The following is a 23,865-nucleotide window of genomic DNA, read 5'->3' as shown; positions in this document are numbered from 1 at the left end:
GACCAGGCAAGGATCAAGGTATCCTGGTCCTTATTCTCCACTTCATCAATCTCCCTCCACAGGTCATCCTTTGCAATTTATGCTATATTCAACATGATTCAACCACCAGACATTTCCCACTTCCCATCATACCCCCTACAAGTGCTTCAGAGATCAGTTAATTTGTAACACCCTAATCTGCTCTTCTGTTAGCTCACCCAAAACCACTTCCCTTCTTATGACACTCTCCCATGCCACTAAAACCTGCCTGTCACTACTTCTATCAATCTGGTACAAAACAGTTTCAATTGCACTTCTTTAAATTTAACGTCCTGTATTTTGGTACTCAGAATGTGATATCTTCTACAACAGAGAAACCAAGCACCATTTTATGAAACAAGTATGCACATTTAGTCCATAAGACCTTAAGATCATAAGATATAGGGGCAGAATTAGGCTAATTGGCCCATTGAGTCTGCTCTGCCATTTCATCATGGCTGATCCATTTTCCCTCTCAGCTCCAATCCCTGCCTTGGCTAATCAAGAATCCATCAACCTTTACCTTATACCCAATGACTTGGCCTCCACAGCCGCATGTGACAATGAATTCCACATATTCAACACTCTGCCTAATATTGACTCAAAGCTTCCTATAACATGTTATTTTAACTCTCTGACCTATCTGTGACTTGCTACATTGTTATAATGGAGCCCAATGCAAGCGTAGGGAACAGTGCTTCTCTGGACTCATTAATGAATTTTACAAATTCAGATAACTCACTTTCTCTCTATTAGAACTGGCCACTTCTATGATACCAACTCAGGTTTACTTTATTCTGTTCCCATTAATACAAGTTAATCTGCTGTGTACATCCCATAGCCCATCACTTTGCAACTTCTATGCTCCTTTGTGTTTTCATCCTGAAATGGCCCTCATTTCATAACTTGCATTGGTTTATTACTGTCATATATACTGAGGTACAGCGAAAAACTTTTCCATGTTATCCATACTGATCATTTTATTACATCAGTGCATTTGAGGTACTACAAGGGAAAACGATAACAGAATGCAAAATAGAGTGTTATAGTTACAGAGAAAGTACATTGCAGGAAGATAATAAGGTGCAAAGCCATGATGAGATGGATTGTGAGGTCAAGAGTCCATGTTATCGTACTAGGGACCACTTAATAGCCTTATAACTGTGGGATAGAAGCTTCCTTGGAGCCTGTCAGTATGTGTTTTTAGGTTTTTCTATCTTCTGCCTGAAGGGAGCGAGGAAGAAGGAGAATGTATGGGGTGGGTTAGATCTTTGTTTCTGTTGGCTGCTTTACCAAGACAGCAAGGAACATAAATGGGAGCTCACGGAGGGGAGGACAGTTTCCATGATGCGCTGAGCTGTGTCTGCCTTTCTAGAGTCGTCTTTTATTCATTTTCTCTCTCTCACTAACAACTCCCATGAACCCATAGCTTGTTACAATACATCATGGTGGCCTGTCTTAAGCTCAGAGATAGCCTTTTTGTCCTGTCTATTCCTTCCACATCCATACTTCAATTTGTTTTGTCACTTTCTCAGATCTGATGAAGGGTCCAGTACCTAAATTATTACCTCATTCTCTTTTTGCATATATCTGCATCTTGGTTTATCCTCATTTATTTTAAGAGTTAACTCAAATTTTTATGAAAAACAATTTATCAACATGTATGGTCTACAATTTTTCCTTAATTTCTTCCTTTTCCTTCTTGACCACACAGTCTAACACAGTTGACCATTTCATCCTCTGCAACTTCTCTACATCATCATTCTTCTCAGATGCCTGCTGGTTCCATTTTTGTCTATACAGTCACAGCCAGAGTAATACCTACAATGACTATTCCTCCCATTACATGCTGCCACCTATCTGATATCAATTGAAAACACAATATACATTTTCACAAAACAACAGGGCATCAAAGCTCTTAATCATTCAATCTATAGACTGTGTGGTTAGGCAGCCTATATCAGATGAGCAGAAATGATGTGAAACTGAAAACTGAGAAAATACTTGATCGATCCCTACCATGAAAGTGTGTTCAATAGATACAAACTCCATCTGAATACCTTGACGCCTTGTATAAAAATGAACAGTCTCTACATGACCTTGGTACAGTATATCTGAATATGAGCCAAATGGTTGACCATGCAATCACTAAACTAGCCCATTTCTATTTCTGTACCATTATCTAAGCCCACATTCATGCTTTTGTTACCTCCAGCCTTTGATCATCTGAGCAAAAGAATTTATGAAGATCAAGACCTAAAGCTCAGTTCTTCTAGGCAGGAATGCCTTCATATGCATTTCTAAAACTATCTACAGCAGCAAAACATTGGAGAGTTACCACTAACCTTAGCTCATCAAAATTCTCCAGCTCCACTCCAAGGCCAACATCTGCAGCAATGAAGTCCTAATTGCACTCAGTTGGCTCCAGAGCATAGGCTACATTGCTTGTATCCCCATCATCAGACTTTATAAAAGACACTATTACATGCTCCACAATATTATAAGATAGACCTGGAAACTATTCAAGGATGCACATAAAACCTCTTACAGGCAGAAAAGTTGTTTCCACCGGTAGGTGAAACTAGAACTAGGGGGGCATAGTATCAAGATTCAGAGGAGTAGATTTTGGCTGAAGATGAGGAGGAACGTCTATTTTCAGAGTGCGGTGAATATATGGAATTCTCTGCCCAGGGAAGCAGTAGCGTCTACCTCATTAAGTATATTTAAAATACAGTTGGATAGATTTTTGCATAAATAGGGACATTAAGGGTTATGGGAAAAAGGAAGGTGAAGCTGATTAGTCCTAATCTAATTGAATGGTAAAGCAGGCTTGATGGGTCAGATGGCCAGCTCCTGCTCCTATTTCTTTTAAAGCAAACCTCTCCAAATACTGCGACTCCAAATGTCATCATCACCTGAAATATAGATTGCCCCTTCGCCTTCATGAATGCTGCTCAACTAGCTGAGTTCCTCCAGCAATTTGCTTTTTGCACAACGTTCTAGCATCTGCAGTCTCTTGTCACCAGTATACTAACTACAATAACATATGGAAAGCCTCAGACCATAGGCATACAAAACACAGGAGTAGAGTTACAGCATTTAGCCATCGAGTCTAATCTGCCACTCCATTATAGCTAATTTATTATGCATCTCAACCCCATACTCCTGTTTTCTCTCAGTAACCTCTGACACCCTAACTAATCATGAACTGATCAACCACCACTCTAAATATACCCAATGACTTGGTTCTACAGGCATCTGAGGCAATGAATTCGATAATCATTACCCTCTGGCTAAAGAAATTCCTCCTCATCTCTGGTCTAAATGGATATCCCTCTATTCTGAGGCTGTGCCCTCTAGTCCTAGACTCCCTCACTATAGGAAACGCCCTCTCCACATCCACTCTAAGCCTTTCAATATTCAATAGGTTTCAATGAGATCCCCCCCCCGCCATCTTGCTCATTCTTCAAAATTCCATTATCAATTTATACACAACCTTGAGATTTGTCTTCTTGCAGGCAGCCACAAACAATAGAACCCATTAAAAAAAACTCACAACAAAGACAGTCAAACACCAAATGTGCGAAAAAAGAACAAATTGCTCAAACGATAAAGAAGGTAAACAAATAACGGTAACCACAGAGTCCCCAAAAAATGAGTTCACATCCACGCAGCCTGTTTAGTGCTGAGGCGAGTGAAGCCAGCCCAGAAGCCCTAAGGCTGCAGGCCACACCTGCAGAGTCAATTCAGCACTGAAGCCAGTAAACCTCACTGAGTAGTGAGCTAAACACCAGTTCGTCCTTCCCTCTTCGCCTTGACGCCTATATCAAGTCGCAAAAATATTACAAATAGTACACAAAATATGAACTGCAGAGTCCATGAAAGTGAGTCCAGAGCTGTAGAGCCCTTTCAGTGCTAAGGTGAGTGAACCCTGTCCGGGAGCCCAGCAACTGTTCCCAAACCTAGTGTTGTGGGATCCAAGACTCCTGTGCCTCCTGCCTGATGGTAGTAGTGAGTAGAGAGGGAGACTGATCAAACGTAGGCAGACAGCGCTGAACACCTGTTCGTTTTCCACTTTCATCCTCTGATTTTAATCATTTTTGATGCTTTAATTGACACAGAGTAATGGAGCTGACCACTGGTTGTCTTCTACCAATAGACCTTGACACAGCATGACCCCCACCCCCCCCCAGCGTCCGTACCTGCATCTCTGAAAGTCTAGTTCACCGAATTCCCCAGTTTCAATTAGATTCTCTCACTCCCCGCCCCCCCCACCCCCGGATTCTTCTAAACTCCAGCAAGTGCAGGCTAGGAACCATCAAGCGCACCTCATACATTAATCCTTTCATTCCTAGAATTCTTTGGAACCTCCATTGGATCCACTTTAATGCCAGCACATCTCTTCTTAGATAAGGGGCCCAAAACAACTCACAGTACTCCAAGTGCAGTCTGACCAATCCCTCAAAAAGCATCAGTATTACATCTTTGCATTTAATATTCTACTCCTCTCTAAATGAACACTAACATTGCATTTGTTTTCTTTACCACCAATTCAACCTTCAATTTACCCTTTTGGAAATCCTGCAAGAGAACTCCCAAGTCCCTTTGCACTTCCGAGTTTTTGAATTTTATCCTCATTTAGAAAATAGTCTATGCCTTTATTCCCCTACCAAAGTGCATGATCATACACTTCCCTATATTCCCATCTGCCACTTCCTTGCACATTCTCCCAATCTGTACAAGTCATTCTGCTTCCTTAACACTATCTGCCCCTCTACCTATCTTCGTATCATCCGCAAACTTGGCCACAAAGCCATAAATTCCATCACCAAAATCATTGACATACAACCTGAAAAGAAGTGGTCCCAATACCAAACCCTGCGGAACACTACTAGTTACCGGCAGCCAACCAGAAAAGGCGCTCTGTATTTCCACACTCTGTCTCCTGCTAATCAGCCAATCTTACATCCATGCTAATATTTTTCCTGAATACAAGAAAATCTGCCGATGCTGGAAATGCAAAGCAACACACGTACAAAATGCTGGAAGAACTCAGCAGGTCAGGCAGCGTCCATGGAAAAGAGTAAACAGTCGATGTCTCAGGCTAAGACCCTTCTTCAGAACTCCTGAAAAAGGCCCGAAGTGTCAACTGTTTACCCTTCCATCAATGCTGCCTGATCTGCTGAGTTGTTTCAACAAATTTTTTGTGTTGCTAATATTTTTCCTGTAATACCATGGGCTTTTATCTTGTTAAACAGGCTCATGTGTGGCACCACGTTAAAGGCCTTCTGAAAATGCAAATAAACAATATCCACGGACTCTCCTTTGTCTATCTGCCTGCTATTTCAAAGCATTCCAAAAGGTTTGTCATGCAAGATTTCCCCTTAAGGAAACCATGCCAACTTTGGCCTATTTTATCATGTGCCTTCAAGTACCCTGAAATCTCATACTTAAAAGTGACTTTTGCATTTTTCCACTCCTCTGGAACCATTCCAGAATCAAGTAATTCTTGAAGATCATTACAAATGCCTCTGCGATCTCTTGATCTACCTCTTTCAGAACCCTAGGGTGTAGTCCATCTGATCCAGGGAGACATATCTATCTTCAGACCTTTCAGCACCTTCTCCTTAATAATAGCAACTACACTCACTACTGCATCCTGACACTCTTGAATTTCTGGCATACTGCTAATGTCTTCCACAATTATGCAAAATACTAAAGTTCTTCCACCATTTCTCTGTCCCACATTACTAACACTCTTGTGTCATTTTCCGGCGGTCCGAAGCAACACATACAATGCACTACTTTCCAAAGGACCCACCCTCTCAGTAGCCGAGTCTGAGATCCCACATTGGTGATAAAACTCACAAGGATGAGTTTTTAGAACTCACATCATTAATCCTGTAGTACTGGGTCAGAAGCATAGAAAACCTACAGCACAATACAGGCCCTTTGGCCCACAGAGCTGTACGAACATGTCCTTACTTTAGAAATTACGTAGGGTTACCCATAGCCCTCTATTTTTCTGAGCTCCATGTACCTGTCCAGGAGTCTCTTAAAAGACCCTATCATATCCACCTCCACCACCGTTGCCAGCAGCCCATTCCACACACTCACCACTCTCTGCGTTTAAAAAAAGAGAAAAACAACAGCAACTTACCCCTGACATCTCCTGTGTACCTACTTCCAAACACCTTAAAACTGTGCCCTCTCATGCTAGCCATTTCAGCACTGGGAAAAAGCCTCTGACTATCCACATGATCAATGCCTCCATCATCTTATACACCTCTGTCAGGTCGCCTTTCATCTTCCGTCGCTCCAAGGAAAAAAGGCTGAGTTCACTCAACCTATTCTCATAAGGCATGCTCCCTAATCCAGGCAACATCCTTGTAAATCTCCTCTGCACCCTTTCTATGGTTTCCACATCCTTCCTATAGTGAGGCAACCAGAACTGAGCATAGTACTCCAAGTGGGGTCTGACCAGGGTCCTATATGGCTGCAACATTACCTCTCGGCTCCTCAATCCCACGACTGATGAGGACCAATGCACTGTATGCTTTCTTAACCACAATACTAATTTTCTTCTGGCACTCTTACACATTTTTATTTATTTAGCAATTCAGTGCAACGTAGGCCCTTCAAGCCATGCCACCCCAGCAACCACTGACAAACCAATTAACCCTGACCTGAACAGTGACAATTTACAATGACCAATTAACCTACCCAGTGAGATGTTGAAGGGTTGAAGGGGTTGGGGGTGGTTTTCGGACCCTTCTGAGGAGGGGTTGCTCGGACTTCCGTCTGGGTGGTCTGCCTGTGTTGCTTTCAGACTGACAATTTTGCAGAAGTTATGTTTTGTGAATTGGGTTCTGCTTTTCTGTCTTTGTCTTGTAAGCTAGTTCTATAAATACTCTTAAGTTGGACAAAGGTTCAATATGACCTTGAAATCCTTGTTTCACCTGCAGGATGTGGTAATGTGGCAATTTAATTATATTCTGTCTAAAAAGTGTGGAACTGTGGTTGAAAAATGAGGAACTACTTCATCGTGCACATGTCTAAGTTTGATGGCTTTTGCTTTTTAAGGTAACCAAGGGGTCTTTGTCTCAAAATACCACTATTGCTGGGCATGTGACTATGGGGGTAGTTAAAAAAAATTGTTTCCTACTATGTGACAAAAAGGGTATAAAAAGACTCCGTGTGCTTGGGGAGAGAGACCACTGGTACCGACCTCGTGTGTGCCCCAGAGGTGCTCTCTCTCCAGTAGCAAGCTACTAATAAAGAAGCAGTTGCTTTATCTTCCATAGTACTGTGTGTTCTTGCATTGGGTAACGGGTAATAATTAGAAATAAGGTTTAACACCAGTACATCTTTGGACTGTGGGAGGAAACCCAATGATCTGGAGAAAACCCACACATTTCATGGGGAGGCTATACAGAGACTCCTTATAGAACTGCGCTTGAATTGAACTCTGTAACATCCTGAGCTAAAATAGTGTGGCACTAACGGATAAGCTACTGTGGTGCACATCTAACCTCAATAAAATTCTATCTAAAATGCCTCTTCCAGTATTGAAAACTGCATTAAGTTACAGTCATTCATCAAATTTGAGCTTAGTGGTCTTCTTAAGGTCCTGGTTAAAATTCAAATTTTTAAAGAATTTTAAACTTTTCTTTCAAATCATTCCATGGCCTCATCTCCTCCAGCTCTACAACCTTCAAAATTTTTGTACTCCAACCCTAGACTCAAGATCATTCCCAAATTTAATTACTCCATTGTTGGTGGAAGAACCTTTCAATGATAAACTTTCCTTCCAAAATGTGCCATCCGTGTCCTCCTTTAAGAATACCCTTAAAATCAAGTTTTCAATCACTGCACTAATTTCATCAAGTGAGGTTCAGTATTTAAAGAAACATCTTTGAAAGCTTTACCATTTTAAATGTTGTTACATTAATGCAAGTTATTGCTAGAACACAATGCAAGTTTCCTTACAGAATTGCTATTCTTTCTGCTGTTCTTGATATGACTATAAAACAATCACCTGTCCAATGTCAGAACCAAAAAATAGCAACTGATAAGATGGAGGAAGCTGCAACTAAAACAAAATAAAATGATGGATAAACATGCAAATATTCCAAAGTGGAGAAGTATAAATTGCACATAAATGTTAAAAAAAAATTAATAGGTATCAATAGCATGAATACAAATATTTCTCCAGTGTGGGATTCACATTTGGAAGGTATGATCTTAACTTTGCAGCTAAGTCATTTAGTAAAATCAGGATTTTCTATTTTCCAGAAAAATCAAACTTTCAACCAAATATCTGAGAAGGCTTGATAACAGATTTTTTTTAAAAACCTGTGTTTAATATAGTTTTGTTCAATAAAATTATTAAATATTATAAATTAACCCAGATAAACAGAGACAATCAATAATTATCTAACATCAAAATATAAGGGACTTGAAATGCTTCCCTCCTTTACAGCAGAGATGCCTTGATAACAATTTGTTTTGGGTGTTCATTTTATTTTAAAGGTTAAACAGAACAGTTTAATGGGATTTCTACCAACACTCACTTGCTTCCATTGATCATTTTGTTTAGAGCATCTCTGGAGATTATGTGGCCACATACAAGTTTCATTGGTGGATTGGATTCTGTAGTCTGTTGTCGAAGAATTGGGCAGGCAAATATTGAGTGATACCAACATTTTTTACCAAGGTCGACTTCAATCTATAATCAGAAAAAGAAAATCATTAATATGACACTGCACAAAAGAAAAAATGTCAATAATTTAGAGTGTTTGGTAGGGTAGGATAAAATGTAAAGCCACACATTGGGCAAACATTCTAAGCAACCTTCATGCCAAACTGAATGAAAGGTAGCTGAAATCTGCTGGGGCACTGTTGTAGTGGCAACCTGTGGGGAAGGAAAACTTGTCTGTGCAAGGGATAAGGTAGCACTTCCTCCCACAAGAACTCACTTGTCTCCTGAACTCAAGCTGAACCCTGCTGGAACATGATTGCTGCGGCTACCTGAGGAGAACTACCCCAAGAAGTATAACTGGGGGCAAACACAACCACTCCACAACTTTAAGAGGGGCTTCACCACCAGACCATGTTGTAAGCAGAATCAGGACAGGAAGAGAAACTAAGGAGCTCTGCAGCAGATACGTGAGCGCCAGATTAGATAAAGTAATTACTTAGATTCCCTTGAGTACCGAATAAAATGACTAGTACACCCTCCTATTTCTCTCATCGCTGTTCTCTGAAATAGCCCAGCAAGCAACTCCATTCGAGGGAAAAAAAGGGAATGGAAAATAGATCCAGACTTGCCAGTGACATATGCATCCCGTGAATGAACATACGAAACAATAATAACAGAAAACCACTGGAGTAATTGGGGGCATGGGGGGGTGGTGGAGGGGATGTGAGGAGTGGGCATGATCAAAGAAAATGTTAAGAGAATATTTGAAAACAGGATTAAAAGGGGCCACATTATCAGGAAACTCTCCTTGTTTCTGGATATCATTTTGGCATTTGACACTAAAGTCAAAGACTTGTGATGAAATGATTATTTGTTAAAAAGCCTGTGTATATCATGGGTTTACATACAAAGTAAAAACAAATATTAGGTGTACTTACTGGCAACTCATCTTTCTGGTTCCATACTCCAGTGCACTGTCTCTGTTCAATGACCGCCTTAATGTTTATGAGAGCTGGCAAAGCAATACACCCTGCTGAAAAACTAAATAAATGATTTTTAAAAGATAAGGATACAATTTAATACAAACATTTAAAATGTACAGTTTACTGCTCATTACTGCTGAAAAAAGTGCATATCATTGATTAAGTTCAATAGTGAATTCAGAAGCAACTTCTTTATATGAAAGTGGATAAAATATAACAATAATACTTCTCAGAACAAATTAGTTCTGAGAGAATCTGAATTAATGACACAACCCTCAAGTCAATAGAAGTATTTGGGGTCCAGCTTCTGAAAGTAGGTAGACAAAGTTTGCATTTTAAACATTACAAGCTTTACTAATCATAGGACATAGAACAACAAATATTGAAAATACATTTAAAACAAGTTTTATACCGATGCTACTGAAATTTCACACATATGAACTAACTCATTTTTTGAGCATTAACATCAATCTGTATTTAGTGGATAATCCAGTCAAACTCAATCTAGGAGTCAAAAAGCCAAGAACTGCAGGTGCTGGAAATCTGAAATGAAAACAGAAAATGGTTATATATTTGATAGATCAGGTCGCATACATGGAGAAAGAAACAGTATTTTTCAGCAGGCTGCAATATGCGATGCAAGGTTTAAAAAGAGCTTGAGTGCTTTTTGTCTCTTTCTTGGCAGATTGCAAACAGCACAAGGCCAATTTTAAAAAAAGGAAGTGTAAGCGAAGCAGCCATTGTTGGAGTGGAGCAGTATTAGAGTGTGCGGCTTTGGCTCAAAAGTCTTGGGCAACAACAGGCTTGGAAAAGCACAAGTGGAGGTTCTAAGTAAGTTCTGGGTAAGTTTTTTTTCCTGTTATTCCATACCAAGTTAGTAGAGAATGGGTCGGAGGTAAATGGGATGCTCTTTGTGTGGCGTGTCAGAACTCCAGGAGACCACCAGTCTCCCTGAAAACCACATCTACACAAAGTGCATCGAGCTGCACCTCGATGATCTTCACCTCATAAGGGAAAATAGGGAGGTGATAGATACAGAGAGGTAGTCACCCCTAAGTTGCAGGAGGCAAGTATCTGGGTGACTGTCAGGACAGGGAAAGGAAATTGGCAGCCAGTGCAGAGTACCCCTGTGGCCATTCCCCTCAATATTAAGTATATCACTTTGGATATCAGACCATAAGACACAGGAGCAGAATTAGGCCATTCAACCAATTGAGTCTGTTCCACCATTTCATCATGGCTAATCTGGATCCCACTCAACCCCATATACAGTACCTGGTTTCTCGCCAAATCCTTTGATGCCCTGACCGATCAGGAAACGATCAACTTCCACCTTAAATATACCCACAGCCTTGGCTTCCACCGCAGTTTGTGGCAGAGCATTCCACAGATTTACTACTCTGGGTAAAAAAAATTCCTCCTTACTCAAAGGTTGCCCCTCAATTTTGAGACTGTGTCTTCAGGTTCTGGATACCCCACCATAGGAAACATTCTCTCCACATCCACCACGTCTAGTCCTATCAATATTCGGTAGGTTTCAATGAGATCCCCTCGCATTCTTCTAAATTCCAGTGATTACAAGCCCCCAAAGCATTATCTCCTTGCTTTTATATTCTAATCCCCTTGAATTCAATACCAACATTGCATTTATCTACTTTACTACATTCTCAATCTGTAAATTAATCTTCTGGGAGTCTTACATGAGGACTCACAAGTCTCTCTGCACCTCTGATGTTTGTATCTTCTCCCCATTTACAGATAATAGTTCACACTATTGTTCCTTTTACCAAAATGCATTATCATACATTTCCCAACACTGTACTCCATCTGCCACATTTTTGCTCTTTCTTCCAATTTGTCTAAGACCTGCTGCAATCAGATTGCTTCCTCAGCACCACCTATCTTCGTATCATCCACAAACTTTGCCACAAAGCCATCAATTCCATTATACAAATCATTGACAGACAACGTGAAAATTAGCAGTACCAATACTGACCCCAGACGAACACCACTAGTCACTTGCAGCCAAACAGAAAGGCCCCTTTTATTCCTACTCGCTGCCTCCTGCCCGTCAGCCATTCCTCTATCCATGCCAGTATCTTTCCTGTAATGCCATAGGATTTTATCTTGTTAAGCAGCCTCATGCGTGGCACCTTATCAAATGCCTTCTGAAAATCCAAGTAAATGACACCCACTGCCTCTCCTTTGTTTACCCTGCCTGTTACTTCCTCGAACTCCATTTCCCTTTACAGAAACCATGCTGACTTTGACTTATTTTTTCATTAGTCTACAAGTACCCCAAAACCTCATCCTTAATAATAGACTCCAACACGTTCTCAACCACTGAGGTTAGGCTAAATGCCCTATAATTTCCTTTCTTTTGTCTTCCTCCCTACTTAAGGAGTGGAGCGGCACTTGCAATCTTCCAGTCCTCCAAGACCATGCCAGAATCAAGTCATTCTTGAAAGATCATGATCAATGCATCCGTTATCTCTTCAGCAACCTCACTCAGGTCTCTGGGATGTTGTTCATCTGGTCCAGGTGACTATCTAGCTTAAGACCATTCAGTTTGCCTAGCACCTTTTCCTCTGTAATAGCAATGGCACTGACTCCTGCTCCCTGACTCTCACGGACCTCTCTCACACTGCTAGAGTCTTCTACAGTGAAGACAGATGCAAAGTACTCATTAAGTTCATCCACCATTTCTTTGTCCCCATTACTGCCTCACCAGCATTAGCTTCCAGTGGTCCAAAATCAACTCACACTTCCCTTTTACTCTTCATATAACTGAAAAACTTTTAGTATCCTGCTTTATATGACTGGCTAGTTTGCCCTCATAATGTAGGTCGCATCCGGAATTTTTCTTGGTAGTGGACGATTTCCTCCCATGCCGTTCTGACATAGTTGGAATTCACATATGAGGCAAGTTACAGCAGTGGTTTGCCATTGCCTTCTGCCGGGTGAGTTTTTTTTTCCCCAAAGAGATCACCAGCTCTTAACCCTGCACAGATGGAAAACGTGCCGGGGGGAGCTGGCTGGGTCTGAACTTGGGAACCTCCGTCCCGCAGTCCAGCGCTGATGCCACTATGCCACCAGCCGGCATTGCCCTCATATTTCATCTTTTCCCTTCTTATAGCTTTATAGTTGCCTTTTGTTGGATTTTAAAAGCTTCCCAGCTTCCCAACCATCCAAATTCCAACTCACTTTTGCTACCTTATGCGCCTTTTACTTGGCTTTTATGCAGTCTTTAACTTCCCTTGTCAGCCATGATTGCCCACTGTTGGTATTGTCGGTTTGGGGTGGGAGGGGTGGGGAGAAGATACCTACCAGAAACCAGGAAGGTGCAGCAACTGGGTGTCCAGCACTGCATCTGGCTCTGTGGTTCACAAGGGAAGAGGAGTGCAGTAGGGACAGGGGATTCCACAATTAAAGGAAGAACCATCCCTGCTGGGCTTTCCTAGTGATGAGCACAATGTGCTTGTTCACTTCAATGTATTGATAATGGTAGTCCCCAGGAATTTGAATGACTCAACCACAGACAGCCTGAACATTAACTTCCAGGGAGGAGGGGGACAGGCAAGGGGCTGTCGGCAGAAGTCAATCCTCATTTCCACTGTCTTGATAACATTAAGTTGTTATGAGCAGATCATACTGCAACTGTCTACTTGCCTTTGATAGCAGGTCACATCATTATTACAGATGAGACCAACTACATTGGTGTGATCTGTGACTCAACTGCTCAGTCTGGTGGATATATATATATATCACACACATATATTCACCAACCCTTTGGAAGTTTTCTTTTTATTATTTTACAACACTGAATTACAGTGGAATTAATTTGGCTTTTTTGACACCGATCAACAGAAAAAGACTCATGTCAAAGTGAAAACAGATCTCTACAAAGTGGTCTAAATTAATTACAAATATAAACACATTAATTACACATATACACACACATATGTAATGCCTTAGTTCATATTTTTTACTGTTATGCTGTATGTATTTCATTTTGTGCTGTTCTGTGCAAACTGCTAGTTTTCAGCTTATGTTTGGGTTATTGTTGAAGATAAGCTATGAGGAGACATGTCTGCCATCCAATTAGGATGGTCGAAATGAAGGGGAGATTTCTCTGGTAATTTTCTTGGGTTTTTTTTGGTTCAAGAGAGATGAAGGGAGAAGACGCCGTAGGATTCGATCCAGAGCGGAACCATGATTCAATGAATCCCAGAGTGAGATCAATTCAGGATCAGTGATTTGGGGAAACAGTGAGCTCCAACTTGTGCACATTAGGCTGTTTCATTAAGCTGGGCCCTTTTTTTTGTTTTCTTTTCTAACCCTTAAGTCAAATTAAGAATTATAAAGCTAAATCTTTTAATTGTATGTATTGTACTGTCTGTTATTTTGTGGTACTCATTTGTAACAGGGTAATGAATCACACAGCATCCACACAAACGGGGTCTGGGGTGGGCTCGCACCTCAATCACACTGTTTGGCGGGGCCGGCGATGGTCTTCCCTACACTTACGCAGCCAAGGAAACCAGAGTGTTTCATATACATTTATACATACGCACATACGTATACATATAGACACACACACACACACACACACACACACACACACACACACACACACACACACACTTCTGAGGCCGACACTGGGAACCATCCAGGTGTCTGGGGTTCAGTTCCCGGTGGCCTGGTAGGGGTCTTGGGCTGGACCCCTCACGCCTACACTACATCTGCCCACAAAAACCTTCAGATGAGAGTAACAAGAACAAGAAGAGTTATGCCAGCTCAGAGGTTGCTCAAATTAACAAGGTCCGTGCCAATGGCTGGGGAACTGGGACCATCTGCTAAGAAACTGGCTACCACAACAAATCATAAGTGTATGAGACAGGACAATATGGAATTAATGGAATGCTACTTTAACAGCAACCCACGTGAAAGAGGATACATCAAGCACATGCAAGGCCACTGGCAACAATGAAGACCGTCGTCCACGTGCACGGAAAAACAACTGGTTACCCAACGATCAAACATTGTCAACTGAGGATTGCTATTACATCTTGAATTGGAAGACATACAATCACAATGCACCGCAGCAACATCACCGTGGAACTGAGCCAATCAGGAAAAATGATTTCAAACCCACCTCCACAACTCACAGGTGGTGCAAAGATAATAGCATCACCTTGCACACGGGAAATGCAAGTTCAAATCTCACCTTGGGACATATCAATCAATGCTGGCTGCTGCAATCAGAGAGAAGATCATAGCTAAACTGCTGACCGTCAATCAAAGAACCAGGCTCCCCAGACGTAGTGATAAAATTGCATCAAACAGCATGCTTGAAGCAGCCAATGAAGCACTACTTACAATTGCAATCTCCAACATAACTGCGACCGATAATCTGATATATGCATCAGCAGTCCTAGAAATGCTGGGGTACAAAATTAAACACAGTGGAGAGTACTATTATAACCTCTGGAGATTGGAAGCCAAGATGAAAACCACAAGGGCAGAAGTCAGCAGACTAACTGAGCTGCAGAAAAATGGGAAGACCAAAGACTCATCTTGGCTACTAACAAAGTACAGAACCGGAGTCTTGGAAACTGCCAAGCAATGGCTAACAGCTCTGACTACGAGACTACAGAGGTACACTAAGGACCCAGAAGCTAGGCGAATAAATGTACTCTTCTCCAAAGAACCAAGAAAAGTACTCGCACAGTTCCAGAGTAACATGCCAGTACCTGAACCAGCCAAAACAGCAAATGAGGAGTACTGGAAGAGAATATGGGAAAAAGAAGCATCACATAACACCATTGTCCAATGGCTAAAAGACCTACAAACAAGCCTCTGCAATCTCCCGGAGGAAAAACCAGTCACCATCATAGCAGTAGATGTCCAGCAACGGGTAGCAAGTATGAAGAATTGACATGATCCACGCCTATTGGCTGAAGAAACTCACAGCATTACATACATGGCTGGCAGTTCAAATGAGCCAGCTACTTGAAGCAGGTTCACACCCTGAATGGCTAACACAAAGAAGGATAATACTCATAATGAAGGATTCTCACAAAGGAGCAACACCATCAAACTACTGGCCTGTCAATAACATGGAAGCTCCTATCAGGCATCATAGTCAGCAAACTGAAGGAATGTGTGTGTAAATTCCTGAGCCCTGCTCAGAGGGGGATTGGTAATGGAACCAGAGGCTTCAAGCACCAACTACTGATAGACAAAACAGTCATGCGAAACTCCAAGACCAGGCAAACCAACCTGAGCACAGATTGGATCAACTATGAGAAAGCACAAGGCTTCATGCCCCACACATGGGATGCCTGTCTCTGTACAAGGTCAGCAAGACACCAAGGACCTTCATCAAGAATTCAATGGGCCATTGGAGGACAATGCTCAAAGTTAACTCAAAGCCAGTAGCACAAGTGACCATCAGATGTGGAATATACCAGGGAGATGCTCTGATGCTCTATCCCCACTGCTGTGGATATGGGTAAAGGTTCAAGAGTGGAGTGACCATCAGCCACCTCCTGTACATGGATGACATCAAGATGTATGCCAGAAATGAGAGAGACATTGATTCACTAATCCACCTGACAAGGGTGTACAGCAGAGACACGGATGTCATTTGAATGGGAAAAGTGCAGCCGGATGGTAGTGAAAAGAGGCAAACTCATCAAAAGGAGTCAAGCTATCTGAAGGCCACATATCAGGACAGCTACAAATACCTGGGGATCCTGCAGCAGGTGCATAGAAGCCACAATGAGGATACAAGGAAAGCTCCAACATCCAAGTACCTCCAAAGAGTGAGACAGGTCCTAAAAAGCCAACTGAATGGGAAGAACAACATCAGAGCCATCAACATATTTGCCCTACCAGTCACAAGATACCCAGCTGCAATGGTGTATTGGCCAAGGAACGAACTGGAAGCTGCTGACATCAAGACCTGGAAACTACTAACAATACATGGAGGATTCCATCCAAAGTTCAACATCAAGCGTAAAGACCAGCATAAAGGAGGACAGGGACTTGGAAGTGTGAAGGCCACAGTCCTGGAAGAACTGCAAAACATCCATGTGTATGTCAGGAAGATGGTCCCCAAGGATGACGGATAGGGATAGGGATAGGGATAGGGATAGGGATAGGGATAGGGATAGGGATAGGGATATCACACATAAACATATACATGCATAAATGGATGAAGGAGATTCTAAATTCTGTCTTGCTTTTTTAGGAATAATCAGTTTTTACAATGTTCATTCATACCTGACACTCAGAGGCGATTCTACCGAAAGACCAAGGAGAGAACAGGCATCCCTGGTGAAGATATCACAGATATCAGCCCACTGGTTAGAATCTAAGAGGTGCACGTAGGGAGAGTTTGCTATTCCCTGCCTCAAGTAGACAAGGCTTCCCATTAACACTTGGATATCTGTAAAAAAGAAAAAAATATCAAAATATATTTCTTAAATAAAAGGGCATAGACCAAAATCAAAAATACTTTTCCAACTTTGTTTCTAATTAAACTTGTACATGCACATCAATTGATTGCAATTTTGTGAAGACACTTTCCTCATTTCTTCTCACTACTCCAATCATTTTGATTGGGGTATACACCATGACTTGAGTGTACATTGGCAATTAACTATATCCTCAGATTTCTAACATTAACAAAAAAATCAGGTGTCAGTTTTTCTTCTGATTTTTTTAAAGCTGCATTAAACTTATCAGGCACATCTGCAATTCAATTCTCAATTCTTGCCAAATTAATAGGTTTTGTCAAGAACAGTGAAACACCATTGCTTCCTTTGTCTTAAAATGGGGAAGACAAAATTATCTACATTTCCTACTGCTTAGAAAAAAATTGCATTGTGTGAAGTAAAAACAGAAAATACTGTAAGCATTGAGTAAGGGGGTGGGGGAGTGAAAGAGATGCTGTATGAAGACAAATACATAATTGGAACTGAAAGGGTGAGAAAACACGTCAATTAAGTGAAATTATGAGGGAGGAGATAGAGAAAATAAAGTCATGGCAGCAACTGGACAGCAGTTGAGAGGGTACAATAGTAAACAAATTGTGAAAGAAAGAGCAATGACAGTGAACAAAGAGGGTAAAGCTTGGTAAGGTTATTTGAAATTGTTAAATTGAATATTAAGTCTGTTATAATATGCACCAGCAGAATATGAAGTTCTGTTCCTTAACTTTCTATTGAGCCTAAGAGGCATTGGAGTGGAAGTAGGATGAAGGTTTAAAATCACAGATCAAGTTCAGGATCACCCTTGCAGACTGAACATAAAGTGATCCGCACAACAATCATCAATCTGTGTTTGGCTTCACCGAAGTAGATGAGTCTGAATTGAGTCCTGAATGCAACACACAAAACTGGAAGAGATCCTACCTGCTCTGCCGCGTAAGACTATTTGGATTGCTGGATTACCACCAGATCATCTCCATCTCCCTCTCTCTACAGATGTGCTTTATTCTTTCAATATACTTTTGTCTCTAAATGTCAGCTTTTAAAGCAATTGTTCATTTGATAACTTTTGTCTGCATCCTGACACAAATATCCCGTTTTCTGCAAACCACCTCTTCTACAATTTAAAACACACCAATTTTGCAGTTTTGAAGGACTCTCGAGATCCAAAATGACAAGGTTGTTTCTCCTCTGCTGATAGTAGTTAATTTGCTGGCTCCATCCAGCATTTTATTTTTGTTTCAGGTTTCCTCATCAGCAGTTTTTTTTTTGCCCACTTCAAGTTAAAGAGCTTGCAGGTACATACTTAAAACATATTTGTATGTTTCTATCTCAACTACAACCATTCAATATTTCCAAAGTTCTTTTGTCAATCTTAAATCTTCCAGACTTTTAAGCTTCAAATTAAGACTATGCTACTTTTATTTTAAGAGACACTAAGCCCATCTCCAAATCCTGATTTATCTACATTGGCTCCAGTTCAGGCATTGGTTGCTTTTTAATTATTCCCATTCTGTTCAATCACCTCCATTTTCAAGCTCCTCCCCTTTTCCAATCCTCCAGCCCACAAGTACTAATTTTTAATGCCTTGTTTCTTTGGCATCTGTGTACTAATACTGGCAATCACACCTTCTATGCCACGGTTTACTAGAATTCCTGCCATACACTTTGACTCACTCCCTCTCCCCCCCTTAAAACCATTTCTAAGTGTCTGGTATCTCTGCAAATGTACACTTAAATCATTCCTCAATGTAAATGTTTATCTGCTAATACCTCAAAGTAATTTAGCTCATATTTTAAATAAATGCAAACTATTGTTTCCAAATATTGTTACTTTGGGCAATTTGAGGCATGAAGAAAGCGTGAAAAAAAAACTGTATTCTCAATGCCAAGCAGTAAAACAGGGTTTTCACAATAATATTTTCTGTCTAACTTGCTTACCTTTCTGGTGATTTAAAGCAAATGGCTGAAAGTTCTTTGCGTATTGAAGTGCTTCCCTCTGATTTTCTGTACCGCCCATTAACAGACTTATAAAAAATAGTCTGTGAAGTTTGAACTCTAGAGAACTGTTCTGTGCCATCAACATCTCACGGTTTGAAACTGCCCATCTTTAAAGCAAAATAAATTTATGTTCATTAGAAATCCTGTATGTAACCATAAAATTTTAGTATTGCAATAAATAAATAAGCTAACAAGTTGCTTCTAATTCAACAGTTTGAGAAAGATTCCCATTCTAATTCTAAAAAGAATCACGAAACAAAATCAGAAAAGCTTTCCAGAAAAAAAACTTAAAAGAACTCAAATATCCTCCAATTTGATTAAATTTGTATTTCCATTTTGAAGAACACATTCAGCTTTTATAATCTCTCAATTTGCTGTGTTTGACTCAGTTACCGAAGACACATGACAATTTGAAATCATGGTCACAATCAAAACCTTACTGCCTTCTGGGAATGCAGCCCTCCACTAAAAGGAAACAGCCAATTCCAAAGACTTGCTTGTGTTCACCATCTATTATAATAATTATGAAATAAAATGAAACTTACTCTAATGCAGGCCTTAGATCTCTTATTCTGAGTGCCTCCAGAATTCGATTTAATTCCACAAAAGGTTCCTTTTGGTTTCCTTCTATACACAAGCCAGCTTCCTAATGGGCAAATAAAGACAGTGTTACTTAGGAGGTAGAATGGCTACCCTGCCACCACTGAGGTCTTGTCACTAAGACAGCAAGCTGTTTACCATACTGCTTACCTATGTTGCACACATCATACATTTTGAATATTTCATTCATCTACTTATGGTAATACTTCATTTTATGTGCTGTGTGTGATATATGCTTTGTGGGCGTACTGTGGTCCGGAGAAATAATGTTTCATTTGATGGTATACGTGTACGGTCAGATGGTAATAAAGTTGAACTTGAACTTGCCAAAAGAATTCTGCACAAATTGCTTGAAAGCAATGAAATTGATGCTAAGTGAACAAAATCTACAGATAAAATCAACTAATAAATCTGTTATGAAAAGATTTAAGAATTCAAGAGATTCTACAAATGCTGGAAATCCAGAATGGCACACACAAAATAAAGGAGGAACTCAGCAAGTCAGACAGTGTCTATAAGAGAGGAATAAAGAGTCAACATATCAGGCTGAGACCCTCCATTCAGATCTTAAAAAAATACCAATTCATCCTACATTTACCAACTACTTAGTAAAAAGACACAAGTAAAAGTGTTATTGTTAAGTGAAGGCAACAATATCCATTGATACTCATTATTTTAGCATCCTAAAGTCTCCTGCACTGCATCTAATTGTATTTGAACAGCATGGCAACTTTTGTACCTTGAATTCCACATTATAAAAATGAAAGTGTGAAAAATAAATATTTAAACAATTATTAGCTAGTTTTCAGATTCTACTGCCCTATTGTACTCTGGAACAATATCTTGAAATATAGGCCCTGCATTGCTATTTTCTTTAAGACCACAAAGGTGGAGCCTTCATAATTATTTTTTATTACCACATGCTAATTCCAATATCTTTAATAGTACTGTACTTACAAAATTGTGATTTTTTTTTTGTTCTGGCTTGATAATCAATACTGAACATAGTACTCTATTCTGAACAGTGCACAAGATATGAACTGCATTTTTGACCCAATCTTCAACATCCCATGCCAGGAACATTAAAATATAGATGACCATTTGGGGTATTTTAGATTTTAAAGCCAAGGTTGCCTCTCATCTCTTAAATGTATTCAAGAAAGCCTGTTGGAATTTTAAACAGCAGAATAAATATTCCCAGTTTCCTAGTCTTCATCACACTACTGCTTCAAGGAAAAAAGTGTTCAAACTGCTAGGGAGTTTACTTCAGTTCAAGACAGTACATTTGTAAAGCACTTAATTGGCTGCAGAGACTGGTGGGATGTCCCAAAGGGGCACCACAGAAGCATAGTGGTTAGTGCGACACTATTGCAGCTCAGGGTGTTCCTGGGTTCAATTCTGATGCTGTTCTGCAAGGAGTCTCTGTACATTCTCCCCGTGGAATGTGTGGGTTTCCTCTCGGGTGCTCCAGTTTTGTCCCCCATACTGGGTAGGTTAACTGGCCATTGTAAATAGTCTCCTAATTAAGTGAGGATTAATCAGGCAGGTTTGTGGGATTGCCAGGGCAGAATGGCTTGAATGGCCAGAAGGGCCTACTCTGTGTTGTATCACTAAATATAACAAAAGTTTAGGTTATTTCTACTTTAATTGATCTGAGAAGGTGTTGCTTAAAACGAATGTTCTTGAGAAAAGTAAGCAAATAAATTTGTTTTCTGATATTTTTATTCCCTAGGAAAGAAATAATAAGGGCGTAATTAGTTTATTACGCTATGCTGAGTGAACAAATTGAAATTTCCACAATGACTACACAAAGCCTGTAAAACAATTTGAAATAGAAGACCATAAGGCATAAGAGCAAAATTAGGCCACTCGACCCAGAGACTGTCCTGTCATTCAATCTACAAATTTGCTGACGATACAACTATTGTTGGTAGAATCTCAGGTGGTGACGAGAGGGCATACAGGGTTGAGATATGCCAACAGGTGGAATGGTCCCACAGCAACAACCTGGCACTCAACGTCAGTAAGACAAAAGAGCTGATTGTGGACTTCAAGAAGGGTAAGATGAAGGAACACGTACCAATCCTCATAAAGGGATCAGAAGTGGAGAGAGTGAGCAGCTTCAAGTTCCTGGGTGTCAAGATCTCTGAGGATCTAACCTGGTCCCAACATATTGATGTAGTCATAAAGGCAGCAAGACAGCCTTTATTAGGAGTTTGAAGCAATTTGACATGTCAACAAATACGCTCAAAAACTTCTGTAGTACCGTGGAGAGCATTCTGACAGGCTGCATCACTGTCTGGTATGGAGGGGCTCCTGTACTGTAGGGGTCCCCAAACTTTTTTGCACTGCGGACTGGTTTAATATTGACGATATTCTTGCGGACCGGCCAACCGGTGGGGGGGGGGGAAGGGTTGTTCAAGCAGGGTTAAACTCACCTCGACATGTCTTTTACAGTTAGGGTTGCCAACTTTCTCACTCCCAAATAAGAAACAAAAGAGCAGTCAAATCCTGACGAAGGGTCCCGGCCCGAAATGTCAACTGTACCTCTTCCTATAGATGCTGCCTGGCCTGCTGCATTCCACCAGCATTGTTTGTGTGTGTTGACAGGATACTTGTGTTTACCCCGAGAAAGACTACCATGACCACGAAGCCTTGCGTGGGCACCTGCGTGCGCATGCGTGACGTGCGCGTACGTGCCGATTTTTTTTCCCCACGGATTAGCTTTGGGTTAATCTTCCCGACTACACTGTACATACATTATTTCTACTTTATATAGGCTGTGTATTTATCATTTCATTACTGCTTTTACTGTATGTTGGAGTTATTTTAGGTTTTGTGTGTTATTTGGTAGGTTTTTTTTTGAGTCTGGGAACGCTCAAAAATTTTCCCGCATAAATTAATGGTAATTGCTTCTTCACTTTATGCCACTTCAACACGAAAGGTTTCATAGGAATGCTCTACCTTAGCGGGGGGGGAATACGGGACAAGGGCAGTCCCGTATGGGACAAACCAATTTAGCTCAATATACCAGATGTCCCGGCAAATACGGGACAGTTGGCAACCCTATGTTCAAGTTCAACAGTGCGTGACAGGGAATGAGGAAAGGTGCAGCTGACTTATATCGTTTCCCCGCGGCCCGGTAGCACATGCTTTGCGGCCCAGTGGTTGGGGACCGCTGCTGTACAGGACCAAAAGAAGCTGCAGAAGATTGTAAATCTAGTCAGCCCCATCTTGGGCACTAGCCTACAAAGTACCCAGGACATCTTTAGGAAGCGGTATCTCAGAAAGGTAGCATCCATTATTAAAGACCTCCAGCATCCAGGGCATGCACTTTTCTCACTGTTACCATCAGGTAGTAGGTACAGAAGCCTGAAGGCACATACTCAGCGATTCAGGAACAGCTTCTTCCCCTCTGCCATCCGATTCCTAAATGGACTTTGAAGCTTTGGACACTACCTCACTTTTTTAATATACAGTATTTCTGTTTTTGCACATTTTTTAATAAACTATTCAATATATGTAAATGACTTCCTTGTTTATTTATTGTTTTATTTTATTTATTATTGTTTTTCTTCTCTCTCTGCTAGATTCTGTACTGCATTGAACTGCTGCTGCTGCTGCTGCTAAGTTAACATGTCACATGCTGTTGGTAACAAACCTGATCCTGATTGTTCTGATGGCTGGTTTATTATCCTTCTTAACCGCATTCTCCTGCCTTTGATACTAATCAAGAACCTATCAATCTACGCTTTAAATATAGAATAGAGTTAAATGTGATTCCTCTTTGGTATATGCTATAATAAAATGGAAGCCTGTAAGACAAAATGGTGTTAGCTTGGAGTGAGGTTGTTTTGAGAAGATACAACTGAACCAGTCCACAGCAATGTTTTGAGAAATTTAAGGGAGTACAAGTCTACAGCCATAATAGTGGAAAATGGTAAAAAAAAGTTTGTTTGGGGAAGGTGAGATCATTGCGTAAGTAACAAATGTATTGGAACGCATTAGTGAAAGGGGTTTGAAGGGTTTAAAAGGGGACAATTCCTTCATGTGAGAAGTGAGAGAT

General features: G+C 40.7%; 1 protein-coding gene across 3 annotated transcripts in view; it reads right to left on the bottom strand.

Annotated features, from left to right (window-relative positions):
• Window positions 1-23,865, bottom strand: part of LOC134345814 (E3 ubiquitin-protein ligase RMND5A) — a 70,725-nt gene that overhangs the window by 5,002 nt on the left and 41,858 nt on the right. For 2 of the 3 annotated variants that reach the window (XM_063047075.1, XM_063047074.1), the window contains 5 exons: window positions 19,745-19,845; window positions 19,140-19,306; window positions 16,990-17,155; window positions 9,658-9,760; window positions 8,592-8,746 (listed from right to left, as the gene is read on the bottom strand). In XM_063047075.1, the coding sequence (XP_062903145.1) occupies window positions 8,592-8,746; window positions 9,658-9,760; window positions 16,990-17,155; window positions 19,140-19,306; window positions 19,745-19,845 (692 nt within the window). Of the gene's footprint in view, window positions 1-8,591; window positions 8,747-9,657; window positions 9,761-9,810; window positions 10,246-16,989; window positions 17,156-19,139; window positions 19,307-19,744; window positions 19,846-23,865 lie in introns of those variants that run through there. The other variant, XM_063047076.1, reaches the window with a different exon arrangement.

Source organism: Mobula hypostoma, chromosome 4, assembly GCF_963921235.1.
Source record: "Mobula hypostoma chromosome 4, sMobHyp1.1, whole genome shotgun sequence".
NCBI lineage: Eukaryota > Metazoa > Chordata > Chondrichthyes > Myliobatiformes > Myliobatidae > Mobula > Mobula hypostoma.
This window is presented reverse-complemented; position numbering and strand designations above follow the sequence as displayed.